Source organism: Saccopteryx bilineata, chromosome 9 (genome assembly GCF_036850765.1).
Source record: "Saccopteryx bilineata isolate mSacBil1 chromosome 9, mSacBil1_pri_phased_curated, whole genome shotgun sequence".
Taxonomy (NCBI): Eukaryota; Metazoa; Chordata; class Mammalia; order Chiroptera; family Emballonuridae; genus Saccopteryx; species Saccopteryx bilineata.
In genome coordinates, this window is record NC_089498.1 from 34,348,665 (window position 1) to 34,367,263 (window position 18,599).

The window sequence follows — 18,599 nt, forward strand, 5'->3', positions numbered from 1 at the left end:
TAGGCTGGGAAGCATTCCCAGGTGTCGTCTAGAGACGCCTTCATCGCCTGACCAGGCGGTGGCTCAGTGAATAGAGCGTCGGACTGGGATGCAGAGGGCCTGGGTTCAAGACCCCGAGGTCGCCAGCTTGAGTGCGGGCTCATCTGGTTTGAGGAAAAAGCTCACCAGCTTGAACCCAAGGTCGCTGGCTCCAGCAAGGGGTCACTCGGTCTGCTGAAGGCCCGCGGTCAAGGCACATATGAGAAAGCAATCAATGAACAACTAAGGTGTTCATGAAACCTAATGAAAAAACTAATGATTGATGCTTCTCATCTCTCTCCGTTCCTGTCTGTCTGTCCCTGTCTATCCCTCTCTCTGACTCACTCTCTGTCTCTGTAAAATAAATAAATAAATAGAGACGCCTTCATGGAGAGTGCAGACTTTTCTTTATGCTGAGGCTGTGGCAGCTTCTGGATCATTCCATTGGAACTTTCTGGTTCATTGGAGCTTCAGGGCTCCCCGTCTTAAGTTGCTACAACAGAGTCCCATTCAGGCTGCTATAAGGAGAAGGGTTCTGAGGGCCCACATGTGGACTGGAGCTGGGTCAGGGCAGTGCTCACACTGGTCCCCCTTCCGACCCTCCCTTCGCGATCCACAGGTTCCCTCTTGTGGTGTGTCCCTGTCCTCTGCAGCTAGGCGTGGTCCTCTCCTCACTCCCAACAGCCATCCTCTGCAAGCCCCGCAGTTCTGTTGGCCATAGCTGGTTTGACTCCCTGAGCTTGGCCAGACCTCCACTGGGCAGGCTCTTGATGCTGGGCCACTCATCGGCTGCCTCTGGGTCAGATGGGAATGCCTCATTCAACCTGTGCCTCCTCCTTCTCAAAGAACAGCGAGCCACTGCTTATCTGAGTCACATCTGTGCACAGAACAGCTTAAATTAGTAGGAAATACTCTGTACCTTGGCCTGTAGAGGACCCTTTGACCTGTAGGAAGCACCTTGGCCTATAGGGGCATCTTGGCCTGTAAGGGATGCCTTGGCCTATAGGGGGCATCTTGGCCTGATGGTCCATACACTGCCCTTAGAAAGGGACATTCCTTGTGTTGCCTCTACTCACACTCTTCCTTCTCCCAGAATACCCTCCTCTCACCATCCCCCTCATCCAGCTCCCTCCTGGTTCAGGCCCCATCCAGGTGCCATCAGGCTTGTCTGGAATCTGCATGCCTCCTCCTACCACAAGGAAAGACCCTTTCTTCTGTTGTCCTCCTGGCCTTGGCCTTCCTGCCATTTTATTGCTTTCTCTCTTACTCTGTCACTCTGAGTGCACAGTGCTCCCCTTTCTGAGCTGTGTGCTTCTTGGGGGCTGATCCTTGCCTGCCTCTTTGTTAGCCCCGCGGCACCTGGCTGACCCCTTGTACAGCCAGTTCTCATGACTGCCCTGAGAGAGGAGGTGCCCGGGTGCACGTCTTCTCCGGGTGCCTCTGAGCCTTCTGTTTCTCGCTGCGGGTCCAGCCACTGTGGAGGGAGGTCTCCCTGCGGCACCAGAGCAGCTCCAGCAGCTCATAGGAGTTCCTTTCTGCTCTTTGCTGTTGCTGCTGCACAATACAGTTCTTATTCCCATTCTCTCCCCCCCTCCCCATCTCCAGGTAAGCCACACCTGCTTCCCTCAGAATCCAAGGAGAAGCCTGCAGGGAGCATTGACTCCTACTTGAAGTCTGCCAACAGCTGGTTAGCTGAGAAGAAGGACATCGCCGAGCGGCTGCTGAAGAACACGTCGGCCAAGACAGAGAACGTCAAGGGCTTCTTCGGGGGTCTGGAGACCAAGCTGAAGGGACCCCTGGTCAGGAAAACTGAGTACGTGTCGCCTGGTGTGCATCCCCGTCTGACTGTGGGGATGGGCAGGCATGCAGGTGTGAGACACAGCAGAGGTCCAATTAAGTCCCAGGTGAAGAGGAGGCCCTGCCTGCTAATGGAAGTCTGTTCGCCCTTGGCAAGCCTTGGGGCCCGAGAGCTGCTCCCGAGAAGCTAGAAGCGCAGCTGCCAGCCCAGCTTGACTCCCTGCCCCCCAGGGTTTCCAAGGGTTTCCAAATGCCATTGTGTTTGTTGACATGCAGGATGTCCCCTGTGGGTCTGTGTTTCCTAGGATGGATGAGGAGCATATGGAAATTGTCAGTTGGCAGGAGGGAAATTACAAACCCTCCCTCCTCCTTCCTCCTCTGACTGTGGTGAGAACTTGTGTTAAAAGAACGAGGTAGACGCAGGACAGCAGCTGTCCACAGAAACTTGGGTTCCTTATAACAGGCGTGTAGAAGCTAAAGCTTCCACAGAGAGAGGGGGCACATCAGCAAGAGAGCCCTGGGCCAGGTGCCTGTGCTGGCCACCCCGGGGTCCCTGCTGTCACCTCCAGTGGCTTGGTTACAACCGAGTCACTTGGCTTTCTTCCTTTTCTGACCCACATAGCACAAAGAAGCCTAAATTCCAAACCAAAACAAAAAAATGGCAATTGACAAATGCAGCATTGATTTAATAGAAATTTTTTCTAGAGAAAAAAATAACACATTAAATCTACACATTGGTTATGAGACTGAATGCCGTTTCAGCAATGTAAAATGGTTTCTTTGAGAAGGTGTGGGGGTCCTATTGTCACTGCTGTGGTTTCTGTCCCTTAGGGAGGATGAGAGCAAGCCCAAGGACAAGCCACAGAAGACTGGTGAGTGCCTCCCAGCTGCCCAGTCTCCCTAACCCAGGGCCCAAGGGGAGTCTTCAACCAGCCCACCCTTAACTGGCAGCGCCGACAAGCAGGTCCCTAACTGTCCTGGGGCTCCACTGCCCCTGTCGCAGGAGGTGCTGCAGCAGGTGACTCCACAGTTGTCTCAGCTCCAGTCTGTTTTCTTCCTGAGCTTCTGAGAAGGGCCACTCCTCCAGGGGAGGCTGCAGGAACTGAGCTCCTTATCCCAAGGAAGTTAAGGGGTACAGGAGCCTTCCAGGGACCCCTCCCTCGGAAAAGCTGGTTGCCAGACGTGAGGCATGTCATTACTGCCCACGGGCAACAGAAACGCTCTCGTGCAAGTTCAGCTGCATTTCCATGGCCTTTGGGGAGAAGCGGTGGCTTCCGCAGCATCTCCATGGGCTTTGCCGACCTGTGGGTGCAACCAGAGCCACGCTCAGTCTTTCTTACGCCCCACCGCCCGCAGTGACTGTGTGCAGCCCGGAGGAGGAGAGGAAGGGGGAGAAGATCTACCTGTACACGCACCTGAAGCAGCAGCCCATCTGGTAAGGCCCTCTCCGCACCTGTGGGGCAGCAGCCGCTGCACCTTCCTACCGTCAGAAATGAAGGTCACTCGTGCCCACGAGGACAGCTAAAACAAAACAGGTGGACAGTCTTCCAGGGTTAGTGAGGACGTGGAGAGATTGGAACCCTCATAGACTGCTGGTAGGATTGTCAAATGGGCAGCCACCTTGGGAAACAGTCTGGCGGTTCCTCAGAAGGTTAAACATAGAGCTATCCTAGGACCCAGCAATTCCACTCCTACGAACGTACTCAAAAGAATGCAAAAACTTGTGCATGTATGCTCATAATAGCACTAGTCATAATAGCCGAATGGCGGAAACCATCTGAATGTCCACCTGTGTGGACATTTGATATATGTATGGATACACAAAATTTAACCTATGCACACCACAGAATATTGTCCAGCCATGTAAAGGAATGAGGCACTGATACCTGCTATGATGGGGACACTGGAACATGGTTTGCTACGTGAAAGAAGCCAGACCAAAAAAACCGCATAGTGTGATCTCATTTACATAAAATGTTCAGGACAGCCAGACCCCTGGAGACAAAGTAGATTAGGAGTTGCCAGGGGCTGAGGGAAACAGGAATGAGGAGTGACTACTAATGGGTCTGGGCTTGCTTTCTGGAGTGATGAGAATATTTTGGAAATAGATAGTGGTGACAGTTGCACAACTCTGTGAATATACTAAAAACCACTGAATTGCATGCTTTAAAAGAGAGAATTTTATGGTATGTGAATTATATCCCAATAAAGCTATTTTATGTATATAAAGGTCATGGTTGAAGTGAGAGAGCCATGGTCAGGGGAACTCTGGCCTTCTGGCTTGCTCTGTGGATGACCACTGTGCTGCCTTAATCCCTCTGGAGCTTGGACACCACCACACTATGTTGACTCCCAGTTGGCAGTGTGCTTGCACCTGGAACCCAGAGGGTATCAGACATGCCCCTCCCTCAGAGGTCACAGTCTAGTCTGCCAGAGAAGGGCGAGTGAGCAGTGTACCCAGAGGGCTGGGCTGAAGCTGTCCTGAAGACTCCCTAGGGAGGTCCCACCTAAGCTGGGCCAGGTTCAGGAAGAAGCAGGGGGAAGTGGATGCTGACCAGTCCCTGTCACAGCTGTCCAGTGATTTTAGCTCGGCCCCTCTGGGCCTTGACTCGAGAAGAGCCCTGAAGAGCCAGGTGATACGTGTCTTAGATTTTGCAGGCAACCACTCAACTCCACTGTTAGACAGTATGTAAGTGAACGGGCGGGGCTGTGTTCCTACAAATATTGATTGACTAACAGGCAGCAGCCAGATTTGGCCCACCCACCAAATCTGTAGTTACCTGACCTCAATCTCCCTTCCTTTTTTTTACTTTTATTTTTTTGACCTTGATCTTCCTTAAGAGGAATGTTCCTTACTGTGTGTGCCTGTAAACGTGTTCACTCTCTGCATGTGGCCTATTCCTGCCAGGTTGCTGTGTATGTTACTAGCACCTGTTCTGGAAGAGCGGGTCTCTCTGACCCCCTGCCTTCTCTTGGGAGCCTCAACTGGAGATGGAGAAGCAGCAAAGGTGCTGAGTCAGCATCCTGCCTGGGGCGGCTTCAGCTCCGATCTGAGGAGTCCAGGGTTCCCAGCTCCACTCACCTTCCTGCCAGCACTTCTCTCAATCAGAGTTGTCCCCCTGGGACAGACTGCAGATGCACTCATGATGCATGGCCGGGAGCCCCAGGGAGGCGCCTGATTTAGGATGAGGGCTCCTGCTCGTTCTCTTTCCTCAGCCCTTTCTCCCTGAGACTTCTAGCTGATCAGCCAGAGGTGGCGGAAACGCCGCTCCCTCGTCTAGCGAGTAGGCCACAGCTGCCTTCCCCTCCGCGTGGGAGCACTGACCTGTGTCTCTGTCTCGCAGGCATACGCTGAGGTTCTGGAACGCGGCTTTTTTTGATGCTGTCCACTGTGAGAGGAGAAAGCGGTCCCCCACGACCAGGTAGGAGCAAAGTCTGGGCCGGCCTTCCTCGGGAAGAGGACCGGGGAGCTTTCATCTCCTGGTTCTGAAGAGGAGAGCAGAACGGTTGAGTCCACGCGCCTGGTTTCTCCTTCCGCCCCTCCTGGCCTAGTGCCCGCAAGCTGCCTGAAGGGTGCGGTGCAGAGCTTCGTGGGTGGGTGGGGTACTGGCTTGCATGAGCGCTTCCTGTCCCCCGGGCTCCGGCATGACTTGGCCTGACCCTCCTAAGAAATGCAGACTCCCACTGAATGAAACTGTCAGGACCCCCTCGAGCGCACCCACCTAGCCTCTGTGAGAAGTCCGAATCCTGAGCACGTACGGCGGCGGGCCGCAGGATCCGGGTGCGGGGCTGGCCGCCGCCCGGACTCTGTGCTTTCCCGTCTGAGAAATGCAGTTGCCGCTCTCACCTCACCGCTCTGGTTCGCAGCCCTTCCCAGCTTCCCTGAGGGCAGTCTTGCCACTTCAGAAGACCCCTTGGGTGAACCGTTTCACAAAGCACGCCGCAGCAGTGGGGGGTTGGCACTGATGCCGCGGGCTGGTGCTCAGTTCTCTCTTTGGTCACAGTGAGCTAAGGTTGCCACCCACTGCGCACAGCGCTGGGCAGGACAGGGGCAGCAGCCCTCCCGGTCTGGAGCGCCTTTACTGGCCCCACCGGTCCTGGGACTTTGAAGCCTCTGAACTGTTCCCCGTTAACAAAATGAATCCTCTCTTCCCTGACACTGGGGAGACCCCTTAGCCTTTGTCCCCAGCAGGAGAGAGCAGATCCTGCTGTTTATGCCTTCAGCCCACTGGCACATGGGGCATCTCAGGTGAAATCCTTCCGTTTGGGTGGCAACCAAACCCTAAGGGGAGCGAGACGGCCTGCCTGCACCCAGCAGTCTGCTGTGGCTGCGTTTCCTGGGGCGGCAGTGGGAGCTCTGGGAGGGTGGGGGCAGGGTGCTGACACTCTTCCTAAGGACTCTAGAGAGAACTCTACGCTCTGCCAGAAACAAAACAGGAGGAAATGCTTAGATGCTCCTAGGTGAATGGGGTTCTCTTGTTGCTTAGCTCTCAAACTCCTAGGAAAGAGATTTATCTCAAATACCCTGTCTCTCTCTGTCCTTCTCCGTTTCTGCCTGTAATAACCCTCCTTCTTTCGCTTGTTCTCTTTTTCCATCCACATATCTTGCATGACTTTGACATGTTCCTCTGTTGACCTGTTTCTGCTGCCGCTCCAGAGGGGATGCTGGAGAGGAGGAGAAGAAGAGGTGTGTGTCCACGTGACTTTGTTCATGTTACAGTGCTGCGGGCCCTCCCCCCCAGGGCCACCTCAGGGCGGGTGAGGGGCCGGAGCCCAGACACAGGTGCCATCAGAGTGGGCTGCCAGCAGTGAGGGTGTCCCTGGGAGGAAAGCTTCGCGTTGACAGTCTGGTGATGAGTGAGAGGTCCCCAAGGACAGAGCACTCCAAAATAGGACACAAATAAGGCACCCAGCCCTCCCAGAAGGCCCAGCAGGAGTTCAGATAGGAGAGGGCAGTCCAGAAAGTCATCTCCAATTCTGAGCAAATCAAGCTCTCCGCTGGCCACTCTGGCCCCTTACACACAGACCTGGCAGCCACACCCGCGACTTCACCTGTGTCACACTCGGGATTGGCTCAGAAGCTGTGGGTGGTGCGGAGGTGTGTCTTTGCAGTCACATGCTCAGAGGTGTGTGGGGGTCTGCCAGACCCTCGCCCACTGCACAGTTTTGGGGAGTCAGAGAGAAGGGACACCTGCTCTCTCTCGCAGCCTAATGGGGAGCCTGTGCATGTGAGGGGGTCCCCAAAGAGGGAGGCCTAGAACAGGGCTGGTTCCTGGTAGCCCGCAGTGGGGTCTGACTCTATTGTTTGAACTTTGCATTTGTTGGACATCTCTTGTAATATATTTTTAGAGTTAAAAGCCTGCCTATTCAAAATATTGTTTCTGATACAATTATTTCTTTTTACCCCTGTGGAAATTTCCCAAAACATGTTTCTTTAAATCCGTGATATATTTTTAGTACTTATTGTTCTATGAGAAACCTTGTTTCGTATGCTGCCTTACTGCGGCTCTAAAAGGAACATTTAGGCATAACCAACATCTCTTTTAATAGAAAGGCCCTGAGTTCCCACAGCCTCTCCAGGTGAGTGTGATTAACCCGCCTTCCTGCAGTGAGGCTTCTTGGCATCACTGCCGAGGCCCCAGAGGACGGGTGGGTGCTGAGCCCAGGAGTGGAGGCCAGCCTCTGGGCCTTGCAGGCCTCACCTGGGCAGGTGTGATCTGATCACGCCCATCTCGGACCTGCCCCCTGGGGCACCCAGATGTGCCTCAGGCCTTACCCCGAAGAGGGGCAGGTATGCTTCAGTATTGGGGACAGGAAGGTTGGTTCCAACTCCAGGGCAACTTTTGTCCTCCAACATTATTTCTCCTCGTTGGTAAACTGCCCACAAGGCCATCGGTGTCCTCTCTATCCTCAGAGGTAGAAGCATTTTCATTTCGGAAGGCTTCCCACCTACAGCTGTTGGTCACATCCAAGCTCCCACTGCAGCAACCTAGACACATGCCCCGTCCTCTGTGAGTTTCGGACCTCGACTGATACTGGGTGTTGGACTCAGTTTAATGGAATTGATTTGGTTGTAGGCATCACCCGATCCACTGACCGCTAATGACCTTCCTTCTGCCTTTTTCTTCAGGGGTCAGACTAATGGTCCCAGTTCTACTCCTAGTAAAAGCAAAAAGAATGACCTCCCCACGTGGGGAGGGAGGAGTGGAGTCAGGGCTGCTATGCTGCATGACTTTGGGGGGCCCTGGGGTTGCCAGTGTGCGGCCTGCACAAGTGTGCACAGTGCGCCCGTGGAAACACGGGGGTCCACGTGCCTGGACAGTCGTAAGGATGACCGCTGGGGAAGGAGGATGGGATGAGTCTAGTACCTGGAGGCATATTCTGGGTGTCCTCGCGGGTGCCCTGTCGGCATGAGGAGCCCGGGAGCTGCACCTCCCCTCGCCGCCTCTGTCGCGCTGTCCTGTGGACCCGCTGAGCTGCGGCAGCCCCAGTGGCTCCCGGGCTGGGAGGGAGGGGAGAGGGAGGGAGGCGAAGTGTCGGTGTTCTTGGTTCTGGTTCTCTTCCTGCAACTTCTCCATTATCCCAACCCTCGTCCCTCATCCTGCCTGCTCTCTCCCTTTCCTTTGATCTTTCTCTGAATCCTGTTTAGTCAGGCTCATCATCCGGAGTGTAATTTAGAAGGAGACATAGGCTAACATGAGCTCCTCCTCACCATCTGTATTGTCCGCAAGTAGCACACTCCTCAGAAAGACATGGGGGGCGTGGCGGAGTAGTGCTGGGCAGTGGGTATGGTCGCCTGTCCACTCTGGACAAGGAGGGAGTGACAGTCCACTGCAGTGAGCTGATGGGGACAGTTTTCATGCAGGGAGACAGACAATATCGTGCAAAAGAACACCCTCCCCTCCCCGACTCCTGCGCTCGCTGGTCTTTCTGGGGGGAGAACAGGCAGATGTGTGTTTTCTAGTCCCTCTCATGAAGCCACACACAGACCGTGTCTCTTTCTCGTGGGGCCTTGGCACTTTGTGTTAGAGGCTTCGTGCTGTCTCCACGGTGGGCACAGGTCACGGTTCACTGGGGCCTGAGGGGGGAATGGGAGTCTGGTGCATGGCCTGTAGGCGGGGCGTGAGGAAGCCGGAGGGGAGGAAGTGACTACAGACCCCCGAGGCAGCCTGGCCGGACAGTGTGGGCGGCCTGGCCGGACAGAATGGGCGGCAGGGCCTTTCAGCCTCCCTGCTCCCCAGGCCTCCGGCACTGTGGCCCGCAGCGGGCTGGCCCCTCACTAGAAGACCAGAGCCACCAAAGTCAGTGAGCCTGGAGATGCAGCTCGCATCTGGGAGCCCCCTCACTGAGGTCTGGACGTCCACTCCCCACGGAGCCCTTTCCTCTACAGGTCTCTCTGCCCATAAAATGTGGCCTGATCTCCATCCTCAAACTGTAGAGAAGGACATGGGGGATATCATTCTTATCTCCTAGAGAACGTGCTAGGCAACCACTAAGCACACGTCATCTCTAGTTAGTAGGAAGCGTGTGAGCCTTTGGCCCTCATCTTAGGAAAGATATCAATAAGTGGGATGGGGCCCCTTGGGCAAAGCTTCAACACTCTGGCGGGCTTTGTGTGAAAGCGAAGCAAACAGCTCCTGTGTGAGGAAGGCCATGCTTGGGTACCGCTGACCCCGGTAGGTCAGAGCAGGGGAGGGGCAAGTGGCTGGGGACGCAGCGGTGCTCTGAACACCCTCTCCTGTCACCTCCTGTGCTTGCAGGGAAAAGTGGTGCCACATGACCCAGGAGGAGCGTGATGACAGCCTGCGGTTCAATGAGAACATCACCTTCGGGCAGCTAGGGTGAGAGCCCCGGGAGCCCGAGCCCCCGAGCCCCCGCCCCTTGTCACCTGGAGAGAGCAGGACGGGGTGGGGGCCAAACCCATGCCTTTCCTGACGCCAAGTCACCACAAAAAGAGAAAGCAGGGCAGAGGCGCTGGCACTGACACCCAGACCCAGTGAGGACTCTCGTACCTCGCAAGTTCTCACATTGGTGACACAGTGTCAGCACAACTGTGAAACAGCTCAAAAGCGTGTGACTTGTTCTGTTTGGCCTGGATGTGAGTTCCTAGTTCACCTGCCTCCTCTCCACGCCTTGGGGCAGGTGCTTTCACAGTGGACCTGTTGGCTGGCTGACCCAGGAACAATTTATTTTTACTTTTGTCCGACGACTCCTGGCAGGCCGTACACTGGGCCTCCAGGAGAGAAGGGCCCAAGTCCCAGTCGCCTCTCCCCAGAGCGGCAGGAGGGGTGCTAGCTCATGGTGTTTCTCCCTGCAGCACGTTCACACACAACATGCTGGCCTTCGGGCTGAACAAGAAGCTGTGCAATGACTTTCTGAAGAAGCAGGCCGTGATTGGCAACCTGGACGAGGGTGAGCGGCCAGGGGCAGCAGGGCTGGGGCTTTGGGAACAGTCGCTCTGCAGACCAGCACTTCCGCCCTGCTGAAAGTATGTTCCTACTTCAGTGAGGAATAGGATGTTAAACTCTGTGGTTGGGTCACCCCTTCTCTGATTTTGTCTATTTAAATGTCTCTCGTGCTCTTTGCAAATCCATTTTTGCCAGGCAGAATTGCCCAGGTGGGAGAGCTTTCCAGCTCAGTGTTCATGTTCAGGGTCAGAGGTAATAATAGAACTTGGGGCTCAGACTCTTAACTTGAAAATAGTCTAATTCACCACGTGTTGCACCTCCTTCTAAATGGCTACCATATGGCCTCTCTTTGTTTCTGTTTCTTTCTTTTTTTTTTTTTTTTAGGTGAGAGGAGGGGAGATAGTGAGACAGACTCCTACCTGTGCCCCTAGTGGGATTTACATGGCAGCCCCTCTGGGGCCGATGCTCAAGTACTGAGCTATTTTTAGAGCCTGAGGCTGGCACACTCAAATCAGCCGAGCTATCCTCAGTGCCTGGGGTCACGCTCAAACCAATCAAGCCACTGGTTGTGGGAGGGGAAGAGGAAAAGAAGAGGGAGAAGAAGAGGGGGAGAATCAGATGGTCACTTCTCCTGTGTCCTGACTGGGAATCAAACCTGGGACATCCATATGCAGGGCCAATGCTCCATCCACTGAGCCAGGGCCCTCCCTTTGTTTCTCAACCCACACTGCAATGGGTGGGGGTGGGGGCAGGGGCAAATAGAGAGCAGTTTTGATGTTTATCTGAAGTTCTGGCTTCTGTAACAAAAGGGGATACATTGCTGATTTCAGCTCCCCTAGTCAATGGCTGTGGCCGCCTTCATGCATCCCCGACTACTACAAACAGCATTTCTTCAAGGCCTCCAAAGCCTTTCACTTAAATGTGTATTTGGATTGACCAATGTTTCTTTCTGTAAAAGAAAGCAGCTTCATCCTGCACCACATTAAAGGAGCTACAAAAGGGTGGCCTCGGGAGGTGGGAGAGTGTTAGAGGCACCCCTGGATGATCTCAAATTGTGTCACCAGCCCCACCACACCAGGAAAGGGCAAGAACACTGCCCCTCTCCTGCTATGTGGCCCCTGTGCAATCTGCAGGACCCAGGCCTGTGACAGTTTACCTTCCTGCGCTGTGCCATCCGCAGGCTTCGAGGCGGGCCAGTGGGGCCACCCTCTGTGTTACTGCTTCTGTAAGAAAAGGCTCCCCAGTTCCAGGGAGCCCACTTCCAGGTGCATGTTTGTGCCTGCCATGCAGTGTGCTGGTGGCCGAAGGCTCTGTGTCACCACACAGCTCCTGAAGCCTGTGCTCACTGTTCACGATGAGGTCCTGATTTGTCATTGCCCCAATGAGAAGGGCAGGACCAGCCTGTCCATGCCGCCATCTTTCTTCTACGGGATAACATTGTTCTCTCTTTCAGAGCAATACAAGCAGCTGAGTGACTACATCGAGCAGATGACCACTGAGTAGGCATGGGAGGCCCCCCAAGGCACTCCTCAGGAAGACTGAACGAACACACCGCTCTCTTGGGCCAGCGACTGGTTGTCACCCTACCCGATGACCCTGCATGACATCAGCAGCACCCAGAGCCGCTCCATGCTGCCCCGGCACTAGCGGTTAGAAGACTGGTTGCCCATCCTCCCTACCTTCCCTCTGCCTGTGTCTACTTCCCCATTGATGTGCCAAAGTGTCCCCAGGATTACGTGGCTGAAACCCGGTGACCATCTATCCTCCCGAGCGTCAGGCCTGAGACACGGAACTGCAGGAAAAGGAAGGAGGCCAGGACCAGGTGGGGCACAGGGCAGTGTCCGCCTGCAGCCTCTGCAGGAGAGACAGGGTGCACGTGGGAATGCAAACGAGGGCAGCCGTGAGCCAGCACACACCAATGACATGGGGCAGTCATGGGTGACGATCTGGGACGCTCTGCTTCAAGCTTGGGACAGGGCAGACTCCCACAGTCAGGGTTCCCGCTGAACGGCCATGTGCGGAGGGATGGTAGGCCCTCTCAGTGTTAGCCTGTGGCTGGTGCTGGCCTTTTCCTGGCTCCCCACCCCCTGTGACAGGAGCTAGCGTCATGGGAACTTTGAGGAGGAAAAAGACACCTCTTAATTTAGGGAGAGAGGGTGGCCAGCATGGAGGGCCGGGCCACAGTGGTGTGGAGCACCCTGGAGACATCACTGAAGCGGAGTCACACCAGCACTGAGGTGTCTGCATCAGACTGTCTGAGATGTTCCTGGTCAGCCGGTGGCTTCCTTCTGCAGCAGATAAAGCCTGCCACTCCCTCCCAAGGAGCAGCATGGGCTGTCTGTCCCATGAAACAGCACAGAAAAGAGAAGAGTTCCTCAGTAGCTGCAAGACTGCCGCCCTCTCTAAAAGCAAACAATGCTGCCCTTTATTTCAAAAAAGACGGAAAAATCTGTATCAGTATTCAGACAGCTGGGCACAGGTGGCTTCTGGGAGCGGTTGTACGAGGCCCTTGAGCGGAGTGGCTTCAGTGTGTCGGGCCCTTCACCCCCTGGCAGCCTCAGGGAGGTGCTGTTCCCTCCTGCAGCCCAAGCGTGTTTGAGCTCTTTCCTGCGGACTCCGCAGACACCCCTCATCTCACCCCCCGTGCCTGGGGAGCATGACCCGCCCAGCGGAGCTGAAGTCTGACCTGCAAGCATCCAGCATGCTGGCTCCTCCACTGGCCTTGAACTGCGCTCACGGGGCTCTGTCTTTATCCTCCTGTCCTGTGTCCCCGCTACCTCCTCTAAATCGACGTCACCTTCCATTACTCTCTTCTTGAGCACAGCAAATACATGCCTGGTAGTCACGTACCCAGCCAGCGCTTGGAAGGGTTCCCTGGTGGAATGGCTCCCTGGAATGTTCCAGAGAAGAGCAGATTGAGCCATTGAACGCACACCTGGATAATTATGAGAGGTGCCAGGAAACATGGTGCAGTCAGAGTGCGCGGTGTGAAATGTCGCGGCCAAAAGAGCTGGGGACCAGGGCTTCAGAAACCCAACTCGCTTTTTGATGGCCCTGTGTGTGTATGTGAGAGAAAGAGACAGAGAGACAGAGACGTCAGCCTCTCTGATGTCACTTAACAAAGCGCAGCTGTGTTGCTGGTATGCTTGCCATGTGCTGGGACAGGTCCTGCAGACGGGCGCGTCCCCCACCCCCAACCCCACTGTTGGGCCCCAGTGATGGCGCATCTCTCTACCGGATGCATTTCAGAGAAGTAACAAATTGATGGGTGTGAGGGCCCCTCCTCTTCCAATGCCTCTTCCAGACAATGCATCCCCCTAAGACGTTCAGCCATGACCCATGGATGTGCTGCTGTGCTCCCTGCCCCCACCCCCAGACCTGTACACAGGGCCAGGTTGAGTGGTGTGTCTCAGGCCCCAAGGCCCTCCCTTTAGCTTGCCCTCGTTGCCTTTATTACGTATTTCTTAGTAGTTAGTTGAAATGCGTTATGACTTCAAGGTGACCAAAAGACCTACCTTTGTATATATAAGATGTTTGTGTGGAAGTTTTGAGCCGGTCCAATTTCTGGTGGAAGGAGAATGGGTTCGGAGACTCCCGGTGCTGGTGGGCGGGCACGGGAGCACACAGCCTTTGCGAGAAAATGCAGCTGCGACTTCTGTGGGCTTTTCCCAGCACTTCACCTTCACAAATGGTCTGGAAATTTTTTCTTCTTTTCTAATCACTAGGCCCTATTGAAATAGCAGCTGAAGGTGGAGGCAAGGGTCGCTTTGGTTTCCCCTCTCACTCCTTGTTCTCAGAGATCCAGCTCTTCGGAGGGGAGTAAGTCTGACCCCAGACGTGCTGCCTGTCATGCTCAGCCCCACAGGGAACGCCAGCAGAGACCCCGCCTCGGTGTGACCAGTGCCCAGGGGCTCAGAGACTGCTCTGTCGCCTGTGGGCAGCTGCCTTTGGCCAGTGTCACCTGGAGGAGCAGGGGTCCTTAGAAGGAGGCTGGCAGTTTGCTTCACTGGTATTTTTCTCTTCCCTGTGATGTCGTCTCCTCCCTTCGGGGCCTGGCTAGAGCAGACCCGAGGGGGCTCTGGGGGAAAGCAGACGCGGATGTACTCCGGGTCCCGGTGTGAGGAGCGGTCTCGCCCAGAGCGCACACAGGATGCTTCGGTCACAGAGAGCTCTGGTAGCCCTTCCTATAAACTCAGGAACCTCAGACTCAGTGCAGGAAGTCTCCGATCGCATCCAAGAGAGTGTCCAGTCCCAGCAGGTGGAGCAGCCCAAGCCGGGAGCTTCGAAGACCTGTCACTGGCAGTGGCATTTCAGATTTCCTGCTCTCTGTCCCTCAGGGCTGTGTGGGTTGTAGGGAGTAATTCTCTCAAGTAACTAGTTCCCTGCTTAGAAAACAGGATGATGTTGAAATGCGGCCTTGTATGTTTTTAACCTTTGTTATAATTTTAGCAATATTGACGATGTCTAAGAGGAGCCATGTTAGTATTCAGACTGCAGCTGTGTGTGTGTGTACATGTGTGCGTGTTTAACCAAAGGGGGGAGAGCCACATTCTGCTATTGTAAGTTACTTGTACAGTGAAATGCAGCAGACTATGATTTTCCTATTGCCAAAAGACAAATAAGTGGGCCAGGGAGCTCTTAAATTACCAAAAGGACTAGAAAAGGAGTCCACTTCCTGAGTTCTGTACCCAGATGAAAACCTGGGGTGTTTGTTAACCCAGCAAGCCCGTGTGGGTTTAGGGCAGAGGCTGGGGCAAGAACCACAGACCCCATGCGTGGATCCTGTCCTCGCCTCTCCACACCCAGTGAGGCCACAGGGTGCACTGTTGTGGTGAGCAGGCAAACAGCTTGAGGTTTGCTCTGACATGGACCATTTTATGTGGGTTGATTTCTCGCCCAGAGACCTGGTATTCCCACCTCCTGACGGGAGAAGCACAGCATTCTGTCCACAGAGGAGCTTGCCATAGGGTTTGTGTGTCTGTAACCAGAAGTCCAGGGCCACACGCTGCAAGCCTGGCCTTCCTGGGCGTTACTAATCTTTGGCTTTTTAATTAGGGAGGATCCAGGTGGGCCCGTGGTTAGGTCAGCTCAATTACCAAATTAGCAAGATTTAAGACAACTATGCAGCAGGGGGCTGAGTCCTTTGCTCAGGACGGTGGGAGCTTGGGAAGCAGGGGGAGAAGGCAGGAGGGCTCGAGGGCCAGCCCCGCCCTCAGGAGGTGGGTGCTGTGAGCCCTGTCGTTCCCTCCCCCACCCCGCCTCCGCCTTCCCAGCATGCTGGTCTCGGGCTAGTCTCCTCTCTCATCTTCCTCAACTGTAGACAAAACCACTGAGCGGGGGCCCGACTGACCCTCAGCTCCAAGGGTCCTTCTCACTCCCTCCCACCCCCACCAGCCTTTGGTTCTCTTACTCAGCCGTCTCCGCCTGCTTTTCTGCAGACCATTTACTCCTTCTGATGATTCTCGGGGATGTTTTACGTGACAAGCTTTCAGCCCAGTTTCGTGGTAAAGGAAAGTGGTATTAGCTAGAAGTACCCCTAATTGACAAGAGTGCAGTGTTTGGACCCCAGACCGGACCAGGGCGTACTCAAGCCACGCAGGCCGTACATCCAGCGTGTCCTTATCCCCATGGGGCCAGGAATAGGCACGTGTTGGTTCTCCGGGTAACAAATGGGTGAACTGTTCCCTGATTGTTCACATCCAGTGACTATAGTCACTGCAGGCTGGCTTTCCTTCTGGGCCTGGGTTCTCCTTACCCTTTCTGGGCCTGGGCTCTCCTTACCCTTTCTGGGCCTGGGCTCTCCTTACCCTCTCTGGGCCTGGGCTCTCCTTACCCTCTCTGGGCCTGGGCTCTCCTTACCCTTTCTGGGCCTGGGCTCTCCTTACCCTTTCTGGGCCTGGGCTCTCCTTACCCTTTTTGGGCCCGTGAGTCTTGCACTCCTGGGGGGTGGGGGGGTGGAAGGAGAGCCCCAGGGGCCAGCCTGCTTTGTTCCCTGGGAAACCTGGTGTTAGCCTGTGTCCCCAAGTCGGCCAGCTGGTGCATGGAACTCCAGCCCTAGCTGGGTCCCCAGGATTCAAGTGGAGCAGTGCTCCTAATGCCCAGTTCTTGGTTACTATGGAAACATCATTTTCAGGAGAGACATCCTTTTCAGGAGACAACCAGAATGGCCTGGGTTTGCCCTTCTTCCTGCCACTTACACACACTCAGGACATTTTATTCACTTCTTCCCACACTTGCACCCTCTCAGGACATCTGCCACGGGGGAGAGCGCAGATCCTGGCTTACTCTGCAGACTCTGGGCTTTGACAAGGCAAAGTCGGACTGGAGCCACCTGTCACCTGGTGCTCCTATGAGCTGCACCGGATTGGGGTTTGCACTCTAACTGGAAAGAGGACTCCTGCTGGCGAATCCCCTCTGCCCTGTGGGTCAGTCCTAGAGTGGGGGTCATGAGCAAGCCTGAGGCTATTACTTCCCATGGACACCTTGAAAAAGATAAGCCAAACATTTGAACACTAGAAAATGCCAGAAATTAAAACAATAGACAGAACCCCTTAAAATATGTGTATGTGTTAGAACATAGTCCAATTGGCGGCCTTTGATTGGCTCTGTGGCTTCTACTGGGGCTTTGGCGATGGTTTCCATGCAAACATTCTGTTTTCTTTCACCCCAGCCTGTCTCAGCCCTAAACTGTCCATCTAGACGTCGCCTGTAGTAGCCCAACACTAAAGTTCAGGGGTGCAGGTCTTTAATGTGTCACAGTCACACAATCTCATGTCCCACCTGCTGATGCTCTGCAGACTATTTTAAGATTGGGAAAGTTTCAGGGTTGAGGATCTCAGAATGGTGCTAAAATCAAGCACCATCTCTACCTGTGAAGAAACAGAATGTCTATATATTGCACCTCCAATTGTCAGAAGGTGGAAATGGAAATAAATGACCTTTAAAGAAAAAAGTCAATCTGTTTAATTGTTGATTTCACATATCCACGAGGACTTTTTATGGAATTTGCAGTCTTCTGGGTGATATCAGTGGCTTTTCAGAAGAAAACTTTTTTTCTGGGGTCAAATAGATGTTTTCACCATTTAGGGCAAGCATTTGGGTCCTGTCCAGATGTGTGTGTCTCATAGGAAATGCTAAGAAAAGGAGCATTCCTCTCACTGATAAGGAGCCTGGAATTGTCGGGGGTATGTCTTAGTTAATGGAGTGACCTCCACCCTGGACTGGGTCTCAGCCCAGCATCTCCAGGATGCTTCAAACCCCTTCCAGCTGGAATCCTTACCCTGCTTTTCTTCTGAGCCCAAGCTGCTCACCTCTTGCTTTGGGGGACTTGGGAGGCTGTAAATGGAAACTGATTACAGCTCCTACCTAATACAAACAACCTGTACTTGGGAACAGGGGTCTCTGGGTGTGTTGAGGCCAGAGGGGAAGGGGAGAGAGAGGCCCCTCATTCGGCCAATGCACATTTAATGAGCACCTACTATGTGCCAGGCACCATCAGGCTCCAGGACCACCAGATGAATAAGTAAAGGTCATTTTTCTTCAGAAACCATCAGTGGAGTTGGGCACAGCTGAAGTTTTTTTTTTTTTAAATGTACATTTATATGTGTGTGTCACATACATGCTTATAGTATGAAGTATGAGATAACATGGTTGAAGTGTGACTATATAGTATACAATACAATCTATGAATTATTTTATTAGTTATCTATTATATAGAAAATATAGACAGTTTTAGTTATTTTTTTTAAGTGGCCTGGGTACAATCCAGGTGGGCTTCCCCAAGGAGGTGCTACAGAGCTGGATTTCTGGTAACAAAAATCACTATGGTAAGGATGTTAATTGGGCAATTATCCCTTGAGGAAAGGTTGATGTTCCCCACTTCGCTGGTGAGAAAATCATGTACCCACCCCGTCCTGTACCTGCATCACCCCACCAATTCCCTGGATTTCTGTGAAGTGTCCCCAGTCCCCAGGTCATCCCTGTACACCATGTTCATGTGTTATGGGATGGATCATGCCCCCCCCCCCCCACTTAAACGTTGAAGGGCTAACTCCCAGGGCCTTAGAATGTGGTCTTATCTGGAAATAGACTCTTACTTGTAATGAGTTAAGATGCAGTCCTACCGGATAGGGCAGATCCCTACTCCAGTGGGGCTGGTGTCATTATTATTATTATTATCATTATTATTATTATTATTGATAGAAAAAGAGACAGCAAGGGAGAGAGATGAGAAGCATCAACTCATAGTTGCGGCACCTTTAGTTGTTCGTTGATTGCTTTCTGGTATGTGCCTTGACCAGGGGGCTCTAGCTGAGCCAGTGACCCCTTGTTTAAGCCAGCAAGCTTAGGCTCAAGTCAGCAACCTTGGGCTTCAAG

General features: G+C 53.8%; 1 protein-coding gene across 4 annotated transcripts in view; it reads left to right on the plus strand.

Annotated features, from left to right (window-relative positions):
* KIAA0513 (KIAA0513 ortholog) overlaps positions 1–17,175 on the plus strand; it is a 69,794-nt gene extending 52,619 nt beyond the window's left edge. For 3 of the 4 annotated variants that reach the window (XM_066241997.1, XM_066241998.1, XM_066241999.1), the window contains 8 exons: positions 1,624–1,831; positions 2,647–2,687; positions 3,172–3,250; positions 5,160–5,237; positions 6,473–6,502; positions 9,576–9,656; positions 10,133–10,227; positions 11,677–17,175. In XM_066241997.1, coding sequence (XP_066098094.1) covers positions 1,624–1,831; positions 2,647–2,687; positions 3,172–3,250; positions 5,160–5,237; positions 6,473–6,502; positions 9,576–9,656; positions 10,133–10,227; positions 11,677–11,726 — 662 coding nt within the window. In that variant the 3' untranslated portion in view covers positions 11,727–17,175. The remainder of the gene's footprint in view (positions 1–1,623; positions 1,832–2,646; positions 2,688–3,171; positions 3,251–5,159; positions 5,238–6,472; positions 6,503–9,575; positions 9,657–10,132; positions 10,228–11,676) is intronic. The other variant, XM_066242000.1, reaches the window with a different exon arrangement.
* The last annotated feature ends 1,424 nt before the right edge of the window (positions 17,176–18,599 follow it).